General features: G+C 58.9%; 3 protein-coding genes across 3 annotated transcripts; all 3 read right to left on the bottom strand.

Moving 5' to 3' along the window:
• Positions 1-625: 625 nt before the first annotated feature.
• TBC1D25 (TBC1 domain family member 25) lies at positions 626-5,482 on the bottom strand. Its single transcript, XM_066570339.1, has 6 exons — positions 5,372-5,482; positions 4,947-5,056; positions 4,711-4,862; positions 4,334-4,455; positions 4,005-4,214; positions 626-3,122 (listed from the first exon to the last, which is right to left on the bottom strand). The coding sequence occupies exons 1-6, from the start codon at positions 5,462-5,464 to the stop codon at positions 651-653; spliced, it is 3,159 nt and encodes a 1,052-aa protein (XP_066426436.1). The 5' UTR covers positions 5,465-5,482; the 3' UTR covers positions 626-650.
• A 311-nt stretch (positions 5,483-5,793) lies between these two features.
• On the bottom strand, positions 5,794-11,794 carry LOC136569876 (GRIP1-associated protein 1-like). The gene is made up of 8 exons (XM_066570230.1): positions 11,771-11,794; positions 10,330-10,386; positions 10,113-10,212; positions 8,663-8,775; positions 7,879-8,013; positions 7,353-7,446; positions 6,564-6,697; positions 5,794-6,203 (listed from the first exon to the last, which is right to left on the bottom strand). Exons 1-8 carry the CDS (start codon positions 11,792-11,794, stop codon positions 6,132-6,134), a joined length of 729 nt encoding a protein of 242 aa, XP_066426327.1. The 3' UTR covers positions 5,794-6,131.
• A 32-nt stretch (positions 11,795-11,826) lies between these two features.
• Positions 11,827-15,554, bottom strand: LOC136569875 (ras and EF-hand domain-containing protein homolog). Its single transcript, XM_066570229.1, has 5 exons — positions 15,540-15,554; positions 14,362-14,454; positions 13,396-13,455; positions 13,233-13,277; positions 11,827-11,913 (listed from the first exon to the last, which is right to left on the bottom strand). Exons 1-5 carry the CDS (start codon positions 15,552-15,554, stop codon positions 11,833-11,835), a joined length of 294 nt encoding a protein of 97 aa, XP_066426326.1. The 3' UTR covers positions 11,827-11,832.
• Positions 15,555-16,047: the final 493 nt, after the last annotated feature.

Below are 16,047 nucleotides of genomic sequence, written 5' to 3'. Positions count from 1 at the left end.
CCTCAGACCCATCTCAGATGTTCTATGGGGTCACCAAGTTGTCCTACAGACCTCCAGTGACTTTGGAGCCCCTCACGATGACCTCAGACCCACTCTGAGATGTTCTAAGATGTTCTATGGGGTCACCCCCTTGCCCTTAAGACTTCAAGTGACCTTGGAGCCCCTCACGATGACCTCAGACCAACTTTGAGATGTTTTATGGGGTCACCACCTTGTCCTACAGACTTCAAGTGACTTTGGAGCCCCTCACAATGACCTCAGACCCACTCTGAGATGCTCTGAGATGTTCTATGGGGTCACCATGTTCTCCTGTGGACTTCAGAACCCCACACGATGACCTCAGACCCACTCTGAGATGTTCTGAGATGTTCTATGGGGTCACCCCCTTGCCCTTAAGACTTCAAGTGACCTTGGAGCCCCTCACGATGACCTCAGACCAACTTTGAGATGTTTCATGGGGTCACCACCTTGTCCTACAGACTTCAAGTGACTTCGGAGCCCCTCATGATGACCTCAGCGCCTTCGGGAGATGTTCTGAGACGTCCTCCAGCATCACCCCCTTACCCCCTATGCCATCCTTACCGCTCCCACCCTCTCTCCCCCCACCCCCTCTGGTGTCTCCTGAACCTTTCCCCCACCCTCTCCCCTTTTTACCCCGAAGGAGGCCCCGTTTGGGGTCCCCCCGGGGCGGTGGCGCCCCACCCTTCCAGGTACCTGGCGAAGAGCGCCTTGGCGCGGCGCAGGACGCGCGGCAGGTGGTGGCGGCGCACCAGGCGGTCGAAGTGCATGGCCACCTCGTTGTAGTCGCCGGCGCGCGCCATCACGGCCTCGCGCTGCTCCAGCAGCATGGCCAGGCACACGAACAGCAGGAACGGGTTCCCCTGGCCCAGCTCTTCCGGAGGCGGCAGCGGCGCGCCGTCGTCCTCCACCGTCACCTCCTCGTCCGAGGAGGAGGAACAGGAGGAGCACGAGGAGGAGGAGGAGGAGGAGGAAGGGTCTTCCCAAGCCCAGCGACCGCCCCAAGGGTCGTCGGGGGTGGTTGGGTTGTGGCGGGTGGTTTTGGGGGGGTGGTGGTCGTCGTGGAGGTCGTGGTGGACGTGGTCGTGTTTGAGGTCGCCGTGGATGTCCCTGGGGTCATCGCGGCCGTGTCTGAGGTCATCAAGTCCTTCCTTGGGGTCACCACGGCCATCCCTGGGGTCATCACAGCCATCCTTGAAGCCATGGTGGCCATCCCTGCAGTCATGGTGGCCATCCCTGGGGTCATCACGGCCATCCCTGGGCTCATGGTGGCCATCCTTGAAGCCATGGTGGCCATCCCTGGGGTCATGGTGGCCATCCCTGGGGTCATCACGTCCTTCCCTGGGGTCATCACGGCCATCCCTGGGGTCATGGTGGCCATCCTTGAGGTTGTTGTGGCCTTCTCCAAAGCTGTGTCCTTCTCTGAGATCACCGTGAACCTTCCCGAGGTCATCGCGATTCATCCCACGGTCATCTCCTCCTTCTCCTGGGTCACCCAATCCCTCTTTGAGATCACCTCCTCCTTTTCTGAGGTCACCTCGTCCTTCTCTTGGGTCGCGTCCCTCTCTGGGCCCACCCTGTCCTTTTCTGGGCTCTTCTGCAGCCCCCCAGCAGAGGCTGTGGGGTCTCTGCTCCATCTCCAGGGCGTCGGTGCCTTCCTCCACCTTCCTGGCGCCACCTGGCTCCGAGTCCTTGGAGCCCTCGGGGGCTCCTCCAGCACCCCTGGGGAGTCTCCCCTGGACCTTCCTGAAGCTCTTGTGACCTTTGGGGACATCTCTGGAGCTTTTGTGGCCTTTGGAGTCATCTCTGGAGATCTTGTGACCTTTAGGGACATCACTGGAGCTCTCAAGACCTTCCTGAATGTTCTTAAAGCTCTTGGGATCCTCCCGGCTGTCCCTGGGACCATCGGGGACATTGCTGGAGCTCTTAGGACTCTCCTGGACACCCTTGGAAACTTCTAGAACATCACTGAAGCTCTTGGGACTCTCGAAGACCTCGTTGGATGTCTTGGGGCTGTTGGGGACATCTCCAGAGCTCTTGGAACCCTCTGGGCTATCACTGGAAGTCTTGAGACCCCCAGGGCTACCACTGGAGCTTGTGGGACCCTCTGGGCCATCGCTGGAGCTCGTGGGACCACCTGGATCATCACTGGAGCTCTTGGGACCACCTGGGACGTCACTGGAGCTTGTGGGACCACCGGGGACATCACTGGAGCTTGTGGGACCACCGGGGACATCACTGGAGCTCTTGGCACCCTCAGGGCCATCACAGGAACCCTTGAGACCCCCAAAGCCACCACCAGAGCCCTGAGTGACTCCTCCAGCACCTTCTCCTCCACCTTCCTCCTCCTCCTCCTCCTCCACCTTCCTCCTCCTCCTCCTCCTCCTCCTGGGCGGCCTCGGCCGCAGCCCCCGGCGCTCCCTCAAGGCCCGGCCGGCCCTGCGAGCGCCCAGGGGGGCTCCGAGCAGCGGGACCCCCTCGGGGGGCGGCGGCGGCGCCGGGGGCAAGGAGCTCCAGGTGATCTCCAGCACCTTGAGCGCGTCCTCGAAGGCGAACTCACGCTTGAGCTCCAGCAGCAGCCAGCGGTAGCAGAAGAGGAGGTCGTGGGCGCCGCGCGCCGCCAGGAAGGCCCAGAACTGGGGGTCGGCGCGGCGCAGCAGCCGGCGCAGGTGGCCGAAGGCCCGCGCCAGCCCGCGGCCGCCGGGGCGGAAGCGCGGCGCCAGGCGGCGCATCAGCGAGCAGAAGCACAGGAAGGCCTGGGCCTCGTCGTCCAGCACGGCCAGCAGTGGCGCCGCCACGTCCGACATGCCCTGACAGTAGGAGAGGCGCGGGTGGCCCAGGGCGAAGGTGGTGAGCAGTGCCTGCAGGGCGGCCAGGTGAGGGTGGCCCTCCTCGGGGCCGCCGAAGTAGGGGTGGGCGCGGTCGGTGCGCACCACGTCCTTGCGCACGGCGGCGGCCACCTGGGCCAGCTCGGCCGGCGCGGCGCGGGCGGCCAGCGCCACCTTCAGCGAGGAGTACTCGGCCGCCTTGAGGCGCAGGTGGGACAGGCGCTCCTGGCCCGTGAGGCCGGCGGGGAACACGTTCAGCAGGTAACGCCACACCACCTGCACAGGGGAAATTGGAAAGGTGAGGGATGAGGGATAGGTTCAGCAGGTAACGCCACACCGCCTGTGTAGGGGGGAATGGGGACAGGTGAGGGATCAGGGACAGGTTCAGCAGGTGACACCAACAGGTGAGGGATCAGGGACAGGTTCAGCAGGTAACGCCACACCACCTGTACAGGGGAAACGGGGACAGGTGAGGGATCAGGGACAGGTTCAGCAGGTAACGCCACACCACCTGTGTGGGGGGGAATGGGGACAGGTGAGGGATCAGGGACACGTTCAGCAGGTGACACCAACAGGTGAGATCAGTGACACGTTCAGCAGGTAACACCACACCACCTGTGTGGGGGGGAATGGCAAAGGGGAGGGATCAGGGACAGGTTCAGCACTTGGCACCACAACACCTGTACAGGGGAAATGAGTACAAGTGAGGGATCAGGGAAATGCTTAGCAGGTAATGCCAGATCTCCTGTAGAGGGGAATGAAACAGGTGAAAAATTAGGGACAAGTTCAGCAGGTAACGCCACACCACGTGCACCACAGACAATGAGGGTCAGAGAAGGTCAAGGGTGACTCCAAGTGGAAATCAGAAAACTCTCAGGTGTTGGTCAGGATGGATCTGAGGATCCTCAGGTGTGGCTGAGGTGACATCAGAAGCCCCCAAGTGCAATTCAGGCAACACCAGAACACCTTAGGTGTGACTGAGATGCAATCACAACCCCCAGGTGAACCTCAGGGAGATCAGAGAACCCCCTAAGGTGCGTCTCAGAGAACCCCAGGTGTGATCAGAACCTCCCTCAGGTGTACCCCAGGTGTGACCACAACCCCCCAGATGTGCCCCAAGTGTGATCACGCCCCCCAGGTGCATCTCTGGGCTCTCACCTTGCGCAGGCCGGGCTCGACGCCGCCGTGGAACACGTGCAGCCGCAGGTCCTGGGGCCGCAGCAGGCGCCCACCTGGGCCCAGGTACGACCTCAGGTCGGCGTCGCTCAGGGGGGCGCAGGGCGGGGGCGGGGGAGGGGGCGGGGACACGGCCGGGGTCCCTTCGGGCCACGCCAGGGCCGCCTGTGCCCGCGCCAGCGTCCGGCCCACCTGTGGGAACAGCACAGGTGCCACTGGGAGGGCACTGGGATGCCCAAGCAGGAGCTCTCTGTGAGCTTCCAGCAGGGTGGGGCACCCCAGGTTGCCTCACCTGCGCCAGGTGTGCTCACCTGTGCCAGCAGAGCCTGGGTGAAGGGCAGGGCCGCCGCCAGCAGCGAGCGGCGCTCGGGGACCGGCTCGGCCGCCGCCACCTCCCGCGGGCTGATGATGTCCCAGTCCTCCAGCAGCGGGCCTGGGGACAGCACACCTGAGCCACAGGTACCTAAGAGCCCTGGGAGCCCCACCTCGCACACCTGAGCACGCCCAGAGCCTCCTGACACCCAGCCCAGGCCACCAAGTGTCCCAGGTGTGTGTCCCCTGATGTGTCCTGTCCCACCCAGGTGTGTCTCACTCTGCCCAGGTGTGTCCAAGTAAGTCTGTGACTATCCCAGGTGTGTCTCAGGTGTGTCCCAGGTATTTCTCCACCCCCCCCAGCTGTATCACTCACTGTCAGGGGGGTTCCTGACGTCCAGGCGCAGCCTCAGGGTGGGCCTGGCGCAGTTGAAGGCATTGGCCAGGTCACCATCGCTCAGCAGAGGCACAAAGGTGTCCTGGCCCTGCCCATCCCGTGCCGCGAAGCTCAGAACGAAGCTTTTCTTCCTGAGGGGACACAGGTGAGCTCACCTGGGTGCTCTGGGGGGTCCCAGGTGTGCCCAGAGGGAGGATCCAGGGGGTCCCACTCACCCCTGCAGGTCGAAGGCCCGGGCCAGGATGTGCTGCAGCACGTCCAGTGAGGTGATCTGCGGGTCCACGGCGAACGAGCGGAACTCGGGCGGCTGCTGCCCCTCATTCTTCTGTGGGAGGAGCGTCAGGAGATCCCGGGAAGGTCCCGGGAGGTCCCGGTGGATCCCGGAGGGTCCCGGAGCCCCCCGGCCCCTCACAGCGATCCAACATGGCGGCGCAGCACCGTCCCCACAGCAGGGCCACGCGCCTCCCGCAACGCTGATTGGCCGCCGCCCCCCACGTGACCCAAAAGGCGGGAAATTTTCCCGCCGGCGCCACACCCGCAGGTGGCAACGCCCCCCGAGCTGATTGGCTGCCCCGGGCATGACTCCACCCCTTAGCCGCGCCCACGAGAGGCCCCGCCCATGTTTTCACCCGCCCTTTACCTTGACGCGCACGCGCACAACCTCGCACTCCTCCTCCAGCGCGGCCCCGCCCCCGCCGCCCGGCGAGGCCCCGTCCCCCGTCGTCGCCGCCATGTTGGGGCGGGGTCTCGGGGGGGGGTTAGGGGTTCCGGGGGGGTTTCGCCGCCGCCGCCGCCCCCCCGAGCCGGGGAAGCGGGGGGCTGCTGTTACGTCACCGTGCTGGCGCCACGCCGCGCCCCCGTTCGGAAGGTGCGCGGTTCTCGTGGGGGGGGGATCCGGAGCCGCGCCGCGCCCGTGCCCGTCCTGCGGCCGCGGCCGCGGCAACAACATCCGGGGCAGCGCGCGGAATCGACGTCACGGGGCGGGCTCCGCCGAGTTTGTTCCGTTAATGACGTCACGACTCCTCCCACCCTTTCCCAACGCAGCGAAATGACGTCACAGGCAGCGATTCACATCGGGTTTATTGGGGGGAGACGGGGGCGCATGCGGGACCGCCTTAAACGGGCAACGCCAGAGTGGGGACCACGTCTTCCTTAAAGGGGCAACGCCGCAGCGGGAACTGCCCTCGCTCTTAAAGGGGCAACGCCCTCCAGGGAGCCCCGCCCACCCTTAAAGGGGCAAGGCCACGTAAAGAACCGTCCGGCCTTAAAGGGGCAATGCCGGTAGGGCCCACCGCGTCCTTAAAGGGGCAACGCCTCGCCCGCAGCAGCGCCCCAGCCGGGGGGCGGAGCCTGCGGGGGGTGGGGGGCGAGGCCCCGCCCACCAAAAGAGGCCCCGCCCTTCAGGGGGGTCCCTGGGGGGTCGCCTGTTCCTTCCTGAGCTGTGCCAGCTCCTGGGACAGCGACTCCAGGTCCTGGAAAGGGGGGAATGAAGAGGGCTAGAGACCACGCCCACTGCACGAGGCCACGCCCTCATAGCGACCACACCCTTGTCCTGGCCACGCCCACAGCTGAAAGCCCCGCCTTCACTTTAAACCCCTCTCTAATGTCCATAAACTCAGTGATGTCCTAGATTATGCCACACCCCCACATTTAAACCACGCCCCCTTTTGAGCCCCGCCCCTTTCACCATAAACCACAGCCCTATAACCCACACCCAATTCCCAATGACCACACCCATTTCAGTAAACCACACCCCTTTAAGAGGCTCCACCCCCTTCCCCACAAACCACACCCCCTTCCGGCCACACCCTTCCATGGCCCCGCCCCCTCACCTGTGCCAGGTGCAGGTTCTTGGTCAGCTGCTCCTCCAGGAGGTTCTGCAGCTTCTTGTTCATCTCCCGCAGCCCCTCCTCACCTGGGCCCGGCCCCGCCCCGCGCCGCGCCAGCCCCGCGGGACCCGCGGCCTCTGCGGACAGGGGAGAGAGGGACAGGTGAGGGGGACAGGGGAGAGAAACGGGAGAGAGAGACAGGTGAGAGACAGGGGAGAGAGGTGAGAGAGGTGAGAGAGGGACAGGTGAAGGGGACAGGTGAGAAACAGGGGAGAGACAGAGGAGAGAGACAGGTGAGAGAGGGACAGGTGAGAAGGATCAGATGGGTGGAGACAGGGGAGGGTACAGGGGAGGGTACAGGGGAGGGACAGGTGAGGGTACAGGGGAGGGACAGGTGGGACCAGGACAGGTGAGAAGGATCAGATGGGTGGGGACAAGTGAGGGAGGGGCAGGTGAGCTGACAAGTGAGGGGACAGGTGAGGAACAGCTGAAAGGAGGGACAGGTGAGGCTCAGGTGTAACAGGCGAGGCTCAGGTGAGGTTCAGGTGTAACAGGTGAGGTTCAGGTGAGGTTCAGGTGAGGTTCAGGTGTAACAGGTGAGGTTCAGGTGAGGTTCAGGTGTAACAGGTGAGGTTCAGGTGTAACAGGTGAGGTTCAGGTGAGGTTCAGGTGTAACAGGTGAGGTTCAGGTGTAACAGGTGAGGTTCAGGTGAGGTTCAGGTGTAACAGGTGAGGTTCAGGTGTAACAGGTGAGGCTCAGGTGAGGCCCAGCTCAGCCCCAGGTGCCCTCACCCGTGCGGCTGTCCCTGACGAAGCTCTGGATGATGGCGCTCTTCCTGCACAGATCCTCGGCCATGGACGCGCTCGACACCTCCAGGTGCCTCACCTCGAAGGGGAGCTGCAGGTGAGCTCCAGGTGCCACCCCCCTGACCCTCCCAGTGCTCCCAGTTTATCCCAGTCCCTCCCAATCCCCTCCCAATCCCCTCCCAGTGCTCCCAGTTTATCCCAGTTTATCCCAGTCCTTTCCCAATCCCTCCCAGTCCCTCCCAGTCCCCCCAATCCCCTCCCAACCCCTCCCAGTGCTCCCCAGTCCCTCCTAGTTTTATCCCAGTCCCTCCCAGTTTATCCCAGTCCATCCCAGTCTCTCCCAGTTTATCCCAATCCCCTCCCAATCCCCCCCAGTCCCTCCCAGTTCTATCCCAGTCTCTCCCAATCCCCCCCCAGTCTCTCCCAGTCCCCCCCAGTTTATCCCAATCCCCTCCCAGTCCCCCCCAGTCCCTCCCAGTTCTATCCCAGTCCCCCCCAGTCCCCCCAGCACCTTCTCCTCCAGCAGCCACCGCTCCTGCTGGCTCTGGGCCAGCCTCTGGAACAGCTCGGCCACCTCTGCCGGGGAGAGGCCGCCCCCGGCCGGGACCCCCCCGGCGCTGCCGCCCCCGGGGCTGCCCGAGCCCGACTGCGCCGGGGGCGGGGCCGGGGGCGGGGCCCAACCCCGTCAGACCACGCCCAACAAAGCCCCGCCCCAGCCGTGAGGTTCGTTCGTCAAGGGAAGGGGGGAAATGGCCACGCCCACATCCGGTCACAGCCAAGCCACGCCCACATCGGGTTCACAGCAAAGCCACGCCCTCAATAAGCCACGCCCACAGCGGGTGTATCCGAATTAAGCCACACCCACATTAGGTCACAACCATTTAAGCCACACCCCCAAATTAGCTGTGCCCTCATTAAACCACGCCTACCAAGCCACACCCTCTTAGGCCACACCCCATGATACCCTTTAAAGCCATGGCCACACCCCCAATTATAAATCAAGCCACACCCAATTAATAATCCAATTAAGCCACGCCCACCAATTAATAATCCAATTAAACCACGCCCTAAATAAGCCACGCCCACCTTACATCACTATAGTCATCCACACCCTCTTAAGCCACCCCCCCAATTTAATGTCACTAAGCCACGCCCACTAAGCCACGCCCACATAACCCCACCCACACAAACCACGCCCATTCCCAGCCCTCACCTTCTTTCCCTGAGACCACACCCCTTTTAATAAGCCACACCCCTCCCGATGCCCCGCCCCCTTTCCCTGAGGCCCCACCCACCTTGGTGCTTCCGGGGGCGGAGCCATCGCGGCCCAATGAGGACACGGAGCTGCTGTCCCCGCCCGGGCCCCGCCCTGGGGAGGAGCCTCCGTCCAACCCCAGCTCCTCCAGTCCTGGGGGACCCCAAAATCCATCAGGGACCCCCCAAAATCCATCGGGGACCCCAAAAAATCCATCAGGGAACCCCCAAAATCCATCGGGGACCCCAAAATCCATCAGGGAACCCCCAAAATCCCAACAGGGACCCCAAAATCCTTCAGGGACCCCAAAATCCATCAGGGACCCCCCAAAATCCTTCAGGGACCCCAAAATCCATCTGAGACCCCCCAAAATCCATCGGGGACCCCAAAATCCTTCAGGGACCCCCCAAAATCCATCAGAGACCCCAAAACCCATCAGGGACGCCCCTACCCAAATTCTGGGGTGCCTCCAACCCAGAATCTGGGGTTCTCCCCTCACCCAAATTTTGGGGATCCCCTCTCCCAAATTTTAAGGTAACACTCGCCCAGATTTTGGGGATTCTCCCCCCAAAATTTCACGGTTACCCTCTCCCAAATTTTGGGATTCTCCCCCCAGTTTTTGGTGGTTCTTGCCCGAATTTTTGGGGTTTGCTTCCTCCAATTTTGGGCTTCTCCACCACTCAAATTGTGGGGTTCCCTCCCCCGACCCAAATTTTGAGGTTCTCCTCCAAATTTCGGGATTCTCCCCCCAAATTTTGGGGATTCTCCCTCCAATTTTTGGGGTTCCCTCCCCCAAATTTTGTCGTTCCCCCCCCTCAAATTCTGGGATTCTCCCCCCAAATTTTGGGATTCTCCTCCCAATTTTTGGGGTTCTCTCCCCCAAACTTCGTCGTCCCCCCACCCACTCAATTTCTGGGATTCTCCCCCCAATTTTTGGGATTCTCCTCCCAATTTTTGGGGTTACCTTCCCCCAAATTTAGGGGATCTCTCCCCAACTTTTGGGGTTCCCCCCCCCCCCCAAATTTTGGGTTTCTCCCCCCAGTTTTTGGGGTTCCCTCCCCCAAATTTTGTCGTTCCCCCCCGTCAAATTCTGGGATTCTCCCCCCAATTTTTTGGGATTCTCCCCCCAATTTTTGGTGTTCCTTCACCAAATGTAGGGGTTTTCTCCCCTGAAATTTTTGGGGCTACCGTCACCCAAATTTTGGGATTCTCCCCCCAAGTTTTGGGGTTACCTTTCCCCAAATTTAGGAATTCTCTCCCCAAATTTTGGGGCTACCCTCACCCAAATTCTGTGATTCTCCTCCCCAATTTTTGGTCTTTCTTCACCAAATTTTGCCCTCCCCCCCCCCCCCCCCCCCCCCCCAAATTCTCCTGATTTTCCCCTCCATTTTTCTGCTCGCCCTCCCCTAAATTTTGACATTTTTCCCCCGCCATTTTTTGGGGTCCCCCCCTCCCCATCCCTCCCCAAATTTTGGGGTCCCCCCCCTGACCCGAGCGGGCCCTGCTGGGCACCAGCAGCTCCTGCAGCCGCTCCTGCAGCCGCTCCCCCCGGCGCCGCTCCAGCTGCAGCTGCCTCCTCAAATCCTTCAGCTGAGAGAGGGGAGAGTTTCGGGGTTTTTGGGGGGATCTTTAGGAACCCCCCAAATCCCTGGGGGGGGGTCCCCAAAAGGTTTGGGGTGTCCCCGAAGCCGCCCCGGGGTCGCTCACGGCGGCGCTGCCTTTCTTCTCCAGGATGCGCTGCCCGTCCCGCACGTCCTTCAGCTCCTGGGGGGATTTTGGGGGGGGGTTTGGGGGTTTTTGGGGGGTCCTGAGGGATTTTGGGGGGTCACGAGAGGGATTTGGAGGGGTTTTAAAGGGATTTTGGGTGATTTTGGGGGATTACAATGTTTTGGGTGATTTTTGGGGGTTACAAGGGGGTTTTTTTAGAGTTTTAGGGGGGGTTCTGCAGCTCCTGGGGGGATTTTTGGGGGTTTTTGGGGGGTCCTGAGGGATTTTTGGGGGTCGTGAGAGGGATTTTGGGGGATTACAGTGGAATTTTGGGTGATTTTTGGGGGTTACAAGAAGATTTGGGGCAGTTTTGGAGGGGTTTGGGGGGGATTTTTCAGCTCCTGAGGGGATTTTTTGGGGGTTTTTGGGGGGTCCTGAGGGATTTTGGGGATTACAAAGGGATTTTGGGTGATTTTGGGGGTTACAAGGGGATTTTTTTTAGAGTTTTAGGGCGGGGTTCTGCAGCTCCTGGGGGGATTTTTGGGGGGATTTTGGGGGTTTTTGGGGGGGCTTTGAGGGATTTTGGGGGGTCATGAGAGGTCATGAGAGGGATTTTGGGGGATTACAATGGGATTTGGGGTGATTTTTTGGGGTCACAACGGGATTTTGGCTGATTTTTGGGGGTTACAAGGGGATTTGGGGCAGTTTTGGAGGGGTTTAGGGGGATTTTTGGGGGGATTTTTGGGGGGTCCTGAGGGATTTTTGGGGGTCGTGAGAGGGATTTTGGGGGATTACAGTGGGATTTTGGGTGATTTTTGGGGGTTACAAGAAGATTTGGGGCAGTTTTGGAGGGGTTGGGGGGGGATTTTTGAGGATCTTTTAGGGGATTTTGTGGCTGTTTTAGGGGATTTTGGGGCTGTTTTAGGGGATTTTGGGGCTGTTTTAGGGGATTTTGGGGCTGGTTTTGGAGATTTTGTGGCCATTTTAGGGAATTTTAGGGCTCTTTTAGGGCATTTTGTGGCCATTTTAGGGCATTTTGTGGCCGTTTTGGGGGATTTTAGGGCCATTTTAGGGGATTTTGGGGCTCTTTTAGGGCATTTTGGGGCCATTTTGGGGGATTTTAGGGCCATTTTCGGGGATTTTGGGGCTGTTTTAGGGATTTTGTGGCCATTTTAGGGGATTTTAGGGCTGTTTTAGGGGATTTTGGGGCTCTTTTAGGGCATTTTGTGGCTGTTTTGGGGGATTTTGGGGCCGTTTTAGGGGATTTTGGGGCTGTTTTAGGGGATTTTGTGGCCGTTTTGGGGAATTTTAGGGCTGTTTTAGGGGATTTTGGGGCTGGTTTTGGAGATTTTGTGGCCATTTTAGGGGATTTTGGGGCTCTTTTAGGGCATTTTGTGGCCGTTTTGGGGGATTTTAGGGCTGTTTTGGGGCATTTTGTGGCCGTTTTGGGGGATTTTGGGGCCATTTTGGGGCCGTTTTTGCAGGTTTGGGGTCCCACCTGTCTCAGGCGCGTCCCTCGGCCTCGTGCAGCTCCCGCAGCCGCTGCTCCTCCCCCAGCGCCGCCCGCAGCTGCCCCAGCTCCTCCTGGGGGGACATTTGGGGACATTTGGGGACATTTGGGGACATTTGGGGCCATTTGGGACAATTGGGGGCAATTTGGGGACATCTGGGGACATTTAACCCAAAATCTCCCCACAATTTACCCCAAAGTTCCCCAAATTTCCCAAAACTTTAACCCGAATTCCCCCCCAAATTTACCCCAAATCTCCCCAAAATTTACCTCAAAGTTCCCCAAATTTCCCAAAAATTTACCCCAAATCTCCCCAAAACCTCCCCATATCCCCCAAAATTTACCCCAAGCTTCCCCCAGAATTTACCCCAAATGTCCCCAAACCCTCCCCAAAATTTACCTCAAATCCCCAAAATTTACCCCAGCTTCTGCCCGAAACCTCCCCAAATCTTACCCCAAATCTCCCCCAAAAAATATCCAAAATCCCCCAGATTTCCCACAAAATTTCCCCCCAAATCTCTCAATTTACCCCAAATTCCCCCAAAATCCCCCTAAAATTTACCCAAATTTCACCCCAAATGCCCCCAAAACCTCCCCAACATTTCCCCCAAGTCTCCTCAAGATGCCCCCAAAATTTCCCCCAAATTCCTCAAGGACTCCCCAAAATTTCCCCCAAATCCCCCCAAATCCCCCCAAATCTTACCCCAAATCTCCCCCCAAAAATATCCAAAATCCCCCAGACTTCCCACAAAATTTCCCCCCAATCTCCCCTAAATTTACCCCAAAATTCCCTAAAATTCACCCAAATTTCATCCCAAATGCCCCAAAACCTTCCCATATCGCCCCAAATTTACCCCAAATCCCCCAAAAATATTCAAAATCCCCCAAAATTTACCCCAAAATTTCCCCCAAATCTCCCCAAAATTCCCCCAAGATTTACCCAAAATTTCCCCCAAATCTCCCAAAATGTCCCCCCAAAAACTCCCCAAATCTTACCCCCAAATCTCCCCCCAAAAATATCCAAAATCCCTCAAATTTCCCGCAATATTTCCCCAAAATCTCCCCAAAATTCCCCCGAAATCTCCCCAAAATTCCCCTGAAATCTCCCCAAAATTCCCCCAAAATCTCCCCAAAATTCCCCTGAAATCTCCCCAAAATTCCCCCAAAATTTCCCCCAAATCTCCCCAAAATGTCCCCCAAAAACTCCCCAAATCTTACCCCCAAATCTCCCCCCAAAAATATCCAAAATCCCTCAAATTTCCCCCAAAATTTCCCCCAAAATTTCCCCCAAATCTCCCCAAAATTTCCCCCAAATCCCCCCAAATCCCCCCAAAATCTCCCAACCCCCCAAATTCCCCCAAAATGCCCCGAATCCGCCCCAATCCCAGCTGACCTGGAGCTGCCCCCGCTGCTGCTCCTGCTCCTCCCGCAGCCGCTCCTGGGGGGGCACAGGGCGAGGATTTTGGGGGGTCCCCAACGTTGGGGGGGGGGGGGGGGGACCCCAAAAGTGGGGAGGGGTCTCGGGGAGGGGGAGGGGGGGGAGGGTTTGGGGTCACCTGGGCGGCCTCGGCCTCGTGCAGGCGCCGACGGAGCTGATCCCGCTCACCTGAGCACACCTGGGCACCCCGAAACGGCCATGGGGACCCCGAAATGTGCATGGGCACCCCGAAACGGCCATGGGCACCCCGAAATGTGCATGGGCACCCCGAAACGGCCACGGGGACCCCGAAACGGCCACGGGGACCCCAAAACCGCCATGGGGACCCCGAAACGGCCATGGGCACCCCGAAACGGCCATGGGGACCCCGAAATGGCCACGGGGACCCCGAAACGGCCATGGGGACCCCAAAATGGCCATGGGGAAACCAAAACCCCCCCAGGAACCCCAAAATGTGCATGGGCACCCCGAAACGGCCATGGGGACCCCGAAATGGCCACGGGCACCCCGAAACGGCCATGGGGACCCCGAAATGGCCACGGGAACCCCAAAATGGCCACGAGAACCCCGAAATGGCCATGGGGAACCCAAAACCCCCCCAGGAACCCCAAAATGTGCATGAGCACCCTAAAACGGCCATGGGGACCCCAGAATGGCCACGGGGACCCCGAAATGGCCATGGGCACCCCAAAATGTGCATGAGCACCCCAAAACGGCCATGGGGACCCCGAAATGGCCACGGGGACCCCAAAATGGCCATGGGGACCCCAAAATGTGCATGGGCACCCCGAAATGGCCACGGGCACCCCGAAATGGCCATGGGGAACCCAAAACCCCCCCAGGAACCCCAAAATGTGCATGAGCACCCCAAAATATCCCTGGGGATCCCCAAACCCTTCCAGGACCCTCCCATGACTCCCCCAGGACCCCAAATCGCCCCCAGACCCCCAAAATTCCCCAAAATCCCCCCCAGACATCCCCAGGACCCCCCAAAATCCTCGCCAGGACCCCTAGACCCCCCAGGACCCCCCAGGACCCCCCAGGACCCCCCAGGACCCCCCAATCCCCCCAGGACCCCCCGTACCTGCAGTTCCCTCTCCAGGTTCTCCCTCTGGTTCTGCTTCTCCTGCAGCTCCCGGGCCTGGGCCTCGCTCAGCTCCCGCAGCCCCGCCTGGGCCTGCCCCAAAAACAGCCCAAAAACGTCACAGGAACAGCCCAAAACCAGCCAAAAAACAGCCCAAAAACAGCCCAAAAACAGCCCAAAAACAGCCCCAAAACAGCCCAAAAATGTCACAGGAACAGCCCAAAAACGTCACAGGAACAGCCCAAACACAGCCAAAAAACAGCCCAAAAACAGCCCAAAAACTGTCACAGGAACAGCCCAAAAATGTCACAGGAACAGCCCAAAAACAGCCAAAAAACAGCCCAAAAATGTCACAGGAACAGCCCAAAAACAGCCAAAAAACAGCCCAAAAACAGCCCAAAAACTGTCACAGGAACAGCCCAAAAACGTCACAGGAGCAGCCCAAAAACAGCACAAAAACAGCACAAAAACAGCCCAAAACCAGCCCCAAAACAGCCCAAAAATGTCACAGGAACAGCCCAAACACAGCCAAAAAACACCCCAAAAACAGCCCCAAAAGCACCCCAAAAACAGCCCCAAACCAGCCCAAAAACACCCCAAAAACACCCCAAAAATGTCACAGGAACAGCCCCAAAAACAGCCCAAAAACGTCACAGGAACAGCCCAAAAACAGCCAAAAAACACCCCAAAAACAGCCCAAAACCAGCCCAAAACCAGCCCAAAAACATCATAGGAACAACCCCAAAACAGCCCAAAACCAGCACATGAACAGCCCAAAAACAGCCCCAAAAACAGCCCAAAAATGTCACAGGAACAGCCCAAAAACACCCCAAAAACAGCCCAAAAACATCACAGGAACAGCCCAAAACCAGCCCACAAACCCCCCATAAACCACCCCATGAACACCCCAAAACCACCTCACAAACAGCCCAAAAATATCCCATGAACAGCCCAAAAACCAGCACATGAACAGCCCAAAAACCATCCCAAAACCAGCCCAAAAATATCCCATGAACAGCCCAAAAACCAAACCACCCCAAAACCACCCCAAAACCACTCCAATAACACCCCAAAAACCACCCCAAAACTATCCCAAAACCAGCCTATAAACACCCCAAAACCACCCCAAAAACCACCCCATAAACACCTCAAAAACCACCCCATAAAACATCCCAAACCCAGCCCATAAACATCCCATAAACACCCCAAAAACCACCCCATAAACACCTCAAAAACCACCCCAAAACACCCCATGGACACCCCAAAACCACCCCAAAACCACCCCATACACATTCAGGGGTCACTGGGGGGTTCTGTAGGGTCTCTATGGGGTCTCTATGGGGTTTCTATAGGGTCTATAGGGTCTCTATAGGGTGTATAGGGTCTATGGGGTCTCTATAGTGTCTATAGGGTCTCTATAGTGTCTATAGGGTCTCTATAGGGTCTGTGGGGTCTCTATGGGGTCTCTATAGGGTCTCCATAGGGTCTCTATGTTCTCTATGGGGTCTCTAGGGTTTCTACAGGGTCTATAGGGTTTCTATAGGGTTTCTATAGGGTCCATGGGGTCTCTATGGGGTCTGTAGTGTCTATACGGTCTCTATAGGGTCTCTATAGTATCTATAGGGTCTCTATAGGGTTTCTATGGGGTCTCTCTGGGGTCTCCATAGTGTCTGTAGGGTCTCTATA

This window comes from Molothrus aeneus, unplaced genomic scaffold, assembly GCF_037042795.1.
Source record: "Molothrus aeneus isolate 106 unplaced genomic scaffold, BPBGC_Maene_1.0 scaffold_30, whole genome shotgun sequence".
NCBI classification, from domain to species: Eukaryota; Metazoa; Chordata; class Aves; order Passeriformes; family Icteridae; genus Molothrus; species Molothrus aeneus.
The sequence above is the reverse complement of the archived record's forward strand: the minus strand, read 5'-3'. Positions and strand labels throughout refer to the sequence as shown.